General features: G+C 39.3%; 1 protein-coding gene across 12 annotated transcripts in view; it reads left to right on the top strand.

Annotated features, from left to right (window-relative positions):
- ADAMTS20 (ADAM metallopeptidase with thrombospondin type 1 motif 20) overlaps nucleotides 1-5,487 on the top strand; it is a 134,550-nt gene that overhangs the window by 10,422 nt on the left and 118,641 nt on the right. For 10 of the 12 annotated variants that reach the window (XR_003094910.1, XR_003094922.1, XR_003094917.1 and 7 more), the window contains 2 exons: nucleotides 4,064-4,147; nucleotides 4,748-4,872. Coding sequence is in view for 4 of the 12 variants with exons in the window: in XM_025208372.1 (XP_025064157.1) it covers nucleotides 4,064-4,147; nucleotides 4,748-4,872 (209 nt within the window). In the remaining 8 variants the exon portion in view is untranslated. Of the gene's footprint in view, nucleotides 1-2,846; nucleotides 2,896-3,210; nucleotides 3,496-4,063; nucleotides 4,148-4,747; nucleotides 4,873-5,487 lie in introns of all 12 variants that reach the window. The other 2 variants (XR_003094926.1, XR_003094925.1) reach the window with 2 other exon arrangements.

Here is a 5,487-nt window from a genome sequence, read left to right as displayed (position 1 = left end):
GTCACCAATTGCTTATGCCCACTTAGTAGAGGTCCTATTCCACCCTGGGCCTTCCTTTTACTCCCTATATAACAAAACATTGTTCTTTAGATATCCTTAACTTGGGATGCCATCCTCAGCTCCATGGTAGCTTTGGCCTGTCTAACTGCCTCCCTACAAGCGCGAGCAGAGGAGGTATACTCCTCTTTAGTAATCTCTCCCCATTTCCACTTTTTATATGCCCCCCTTTTAGCCCGTAGACTGCTCTGGATTTCTCTGGTCAGCCAAGGAAGCCTCTTGGCCCCTTTCCCCCTTTTTCCCCGCATCGGGATCGTCTCCCTCTATGCCTGAAGGATCATTTCCTTAAGGCACAGCCACCCTTCCTGGGCTCCCAACTCTTCAAAACTCTTACTCTGCAGTGTGTCCTTGACTAAACGCCTGAGTTCATTGAAGTCAGCTTTCCTAAAGTCTAGCACTTTCACCCTACTAGTTACCTTACCCACTCGACGTCTTATGGTGAATTCTATTATTTGGTGATCACTGTCCTCCAGGTGACCACCGATCTGTAGGTCTCCTACCATGTCATCCCCTGTTGCCAATACCAGGTCCAGTAAGTCATTCCCCCTAGTGGGACCATGTACCGCCTGCGTCAGATGGAGGTCCTGTACACAGGATAGGAACCTGCGTGAATGGTGGGACTTTGCTGTCTGTGTCTCCCAGCATAGTGAATACCTTACTGGTATTCAGTAAGAAGTATAGCTGTCTCCTAGCAAATCTTACTCCATATGTGTACCTGTACTTCTGAGGGTAATTTGGAAACAAGTATGTGGTAAGAATGCATTTCTTCAAATATTTAATGTTTAATAAACAAAATAAAAAATATAGCTTGCCAGAACTAGGATTTTGGAGTATATCCTCAGAGTCCGCATAGTATAGATTTTTCTTTTCAGAAAATGAATTGACAAAGAATTTATACCAGCTGTGCCCTGCATTCTCATAGCCACAAGAAGGCCTGCAAGCAGCTAAATCTAATTCTTTCTTGTGTTTGGTCTGTCAACTTACATGATTATGAAAAAGGTTTGGTGGATTTTAAATTACCAGGTGGTGTACCCCATGCAGTATGTTTATTGTAGAAATTCCAAATCCTTTAAGGATATTCAGATCTATTGTTGCCATATTTGGCTTAGGATTTGAAGGAGCATGAGAGAATTAGGTGTACCCTTGACATCTGCTGCTACTGATTGATGGATTCCTTGGATATCTGACCTGGCTGGCCTCCTGACCTGATGTTCTACCTGACTCTCTTCTGACTTGGTTCCCCAGACAGATCTCCTGAATTCTGACTTCCTGACTTTTCCCAACCCCAGACCTGGCTACCCACAGCCTAGCATGAAACGTGGATGTGATTATCTTTGCTATCTATGTCTTATGTCATCAGAGAGTGAAGACACAACTCATCAGACATACAAAAAACTAGAACTCTGGGTTCCAAAATGATAACTTTTATTAGACCAACTGGAAAATGGCAAGAAAATTGTCCCTTTCTGCAACTTTCGGGATCAAAGTCCCTTCGTCAGGCTCTGGGAAAAGTGTAGATGGTACAAGATGGTAAAAAGTCCCCGTAGGTAGGAAATAAACTTCATTTTTACATTTTTGTATGTCTTTTTGTCTCAGACCAACACGGCTACCAAGTATACCCCTGACACAACTCATCTGCACTCTAATGGGAGGCTGCTGGGCTTGGGACTTGATGTATTTGTCCCTGTATCATGGTATAGGATCATGATCATTGTTATATTCCTTGGATTCTTATGATACTGGGGATCCATAGAAAATGGAGGCAAGATGCTGCATTGATGATTGTAATTAGCTTTAGCTTGAGCCAAACAGTTATGATGAATCTCACAGTGAAGCTGCTGATAACTTTGTCTTCCCTGCTTGGCCTAGTTTTTCAGAACAACATACAGGTCTTACAGCTGAGCCCCAGTATCCTCATATCTCACAAGCTGGATGGTGTGCATTAAGAGAAGCTGGTCACTGAATTTCTGTTTCAAAGCAGAAAAGTCTGGACTATACTAACTTATAAAACTAAGGAAAAGAGGTTTTCTATTTGGGTATTTTGGCAAGAACTGTCTACCTTGGCAAAATCATTCATTCTGGATTTTCTAGCAGCTCTCCGAGTTTCCATTTACCAACAGTGTCTGCAAGTCACCCTCCTATTTAGGGCTACTCACTCTCTATAATGGCTTTTTCTGTAATAGTCTAACTCAAGCTCTTCCCTTCCTCCTCCCCCTTTGGGAAACTTCTTGCTCTCAGGATCTCATTACGGTATTAATAGGGTTGATGGGTTTCTTACTTTTGAGCCCTTAGTATTTTCTTTCCTATACTACTTATCTATGAAAACTAACTTTTTAGTAACCATTACTCCAACTGAAGTGTTCACAAATACTGGCATCTGATGTAGTGTTCCAAAATGGCAGATTTACTAAGAGGCCTCATTCCAGGTTTCCCAAATTCCTGTTTAAAATTGTTTCAGAGCTGCATTTGAACCAATGTATTCATTCCCAAGCCTTACTCAACATCAGGTAAATTAAGCTTCAAGTATACCTTGATGTATTAAGAGTTCTATATTATTACCATGAAAGGACAAAGTCATCTGGGAATACCCCCATGCTGTTCACTGTCTTTGCTGAAAAGAACAAGAGCTAGGCAATATTCTTATGCTGCTTATCAAAATGGTTGCTAACTAAATAAGAGCTCGTTATGACCTAGCCAAGTATGATTCACTTAATCATGTTAGAGGTCATCCAAGTAGAGCTCAGACAGACACACTTTGTCTGAGAATGTCCTCATTTTTTAATCTATAGGGCTGGTGCATAGATCTTGACGTACACTCCTGCAAATCTCTATTCACAGGTAAAGTTTTCAAGATCAGATGCTAATTATAGTTGGGCTGTTATGCAGTTTTTTTTTAAGTAGATATCTTGGTTCCCACCACATCTAGTGAAATAACTGCTTGCTTGTTGATCACCAAGAATGGAAACCATATAGAACAGGATAGACTGATTATTTAATCAGTGCCATTCTCTCACCATTCACCCTTTTACACACACTCATACATAAAGGCTATGCAGAGTTTGTTCACTTATGTCAAGCAGAAGGATACAAAATGAAGTTTTCAAGTTGTTTACAGGACAAGACTAACATGGTTATATTTCACTATTATTACAGTCTATGTTAACATCAGCTACATTAGTTCAGTTCATGCTACACATGTTCAGAAGTGATCCAGTTGGAGCAGCTAAGAAGCTAAGTTCCATCTAAACTTTGTTGCAATTTATATTGATATTGGGAGGCACTGTAACTTAGCTTGGGTCGCTGCTTGGCTAGCATTGGCATGCTCAGCACTTGCCTAACTAACATTGGCACTGAATTAAGTAGAAATGATAGTGGTGCCTAGAGCGGGGCATCCTCCACTCCTGCTGTTGAAGCTGGACAGTCAATAATGAAAAAGTGGTATGTTCAGAAGGACAGCACATAGAAATAACCTAATGTTTAAAGTACTCTTCTGGTAATAAACCCCTGGGTTTTTGTCCATGCTTGCCAGAGCTCTTTCTGGGTTTTAACTAGCCACTGTTTTAAAAAACAAAGTAACCTAGAGAAGATGTAAAAGGAAGCATGCCTCAGTTGGTTTTTGCTTATGGTACTCCCTTTGAAGGAGGCAACTTGGGTTCTGGTTCCCAGCTCCAGGGTTATTTCAGTGATGTTCAACTGAAGAAAGGTTTGCAAAGTCCAGTCTGAGACAGATGCTTAAGATCGGGTGAGAGTTCAGACATTCTCTTAGGCTTGGTATTTATATCGGCCTCTTGGGCTTTCCAGAGAGCGTAGGAACCAATGAGTCTCACAGAATTGTCATCCTGGGGCAAGATGCCTAAAACTTAGGTATTCCAACACCTAAGTGCTAGTGTCTATGAAGTCACTTTAAATGTGGCCCCAATCATTCATAACTGACTATAACACCAAGCTGTCTTAAATTTTGCATGTGATTTTAGCAGTGTAACCTTATGACTTTTTTTCTTTCTAGGTTGCAGCAATCTATAAGGACTCAAGTATTGGCAACCTCATAAATATAATTATTGTAAAGTTAATTGTAATTCACAATGAACAGGTAGGAAAAATAATTATTAAAAAACATTTTTCCAGTCGATTAGATGCACAGTATTTCAGTTTACATCATGATTTTTTTACATAGAATACTTTTGACAGAACTTTTCTGTTAAATGTCAATTACTGCCACTTTTTCTTTGACCATCATTTTGTTTAAAAAAAGGTGAGAAATTTTTGAGGGCTAGGTGTGCCTTCATTTGAGAGTAGATTATGTACACAGAGGTCATCTGGAGAGTCCTTTATTCTCTGGAGCACTCCCTTCCTTTCTCCAATTCGTTTCTAGGGGTTTTTTTAAGTATATGCTTTTCATGTTTTTTAAGTATATGCTTTTCATGTTGATTTCATTTTTACTGAAAATGACTTGCTACTAGTTGCAGATGACATATAGCTATAGGTACTGCTTAAAAACATTGGTTTTGTGTTGATGAATATTGATCAAAATGAGGCCTGAATTTGCAAGCTGATTTGGTAGGATTAGTCTTCTGCTTAACTCTTTGCTTGTTTTCCAGTCAGATACACTGAATTGTTTTACACCTGATAAATGATGAATGCAAATGCATCATTTTTAGGCTTTGTTGTTTCCTTGCTATTTCCTGAACAGGAAGGGCCAGCTATCAGTTTTAATGCTGCTACCACTCTTCGCAACTTTTGTTTATGGCAGCAAACGCAGAATGTTCTGGATGATACTCACCCGTCTCATCATGATACTGCTGTCCTTATCACTAGGTACAGTATCTGAAATAATTGCATTTATAAACCAGATGTGACATATATTAGTATTTCTTGTTTTTTATTATTTAACTGTTGGACTGAAATATTTCAGAGTTAATTGAAATGAATGAAGAACTCAACCCTGACATGGAATAAAACGGTATGCTGTCCAGCACCACTGAAATAGTGCAGTACGTTGTTGGTAGCTAACCAACTGATACAGATGCCATTCAAGTCAGTGGGAGCAGGATGAGGCCTGAAATTGATGTAGTGAAATGAACTCTTCTGATTGTATAAACACAGTTCAGACAGCAAGAGGAGGTGTGCTGAAGAGACATTAATGAATTAAGAGCAGAGACCTAACAAAAATCTACTTTTGCATTTTTTATGGAAGTAAAATATTGCATTTTTTATGGAAGTAAAAATATTTTATGGAAGTAAAATTAAGTGTAATTTATATCCTTTTTGTCCTTCACTTCTCTCTTGGTTCCCTGATCTTCAGTTATAAAACAATACGGTTCCCTAACTGTTCTTTCTCTTTCACTTGTTCTGATGTTGATACCTTGTGTTCCATCCACTAAAAACATAGTAAAAACTGCATTTGGCCTTTGTCTTGAGTTGTCCTTATTA

This window comes from Alligator sinensis, unplaced genomic scaffold (assembly GCF_000455745.1).
Source record: "Alligator sinensis unplaced genomic scaffold, ASM45574v1 scaffold147_1, whole genome shotgun sequence".
Taxonomy (NCBI): Eukaryota; Metazoa; Chordata; order Crocodylia; family Alligatoridae; genus Alligator; species Alligator sinensis.
Note: the sequence above shows the minus strand (reverse complement) of the source record. Positions and strands in the feature narration are given on the sequence as shown.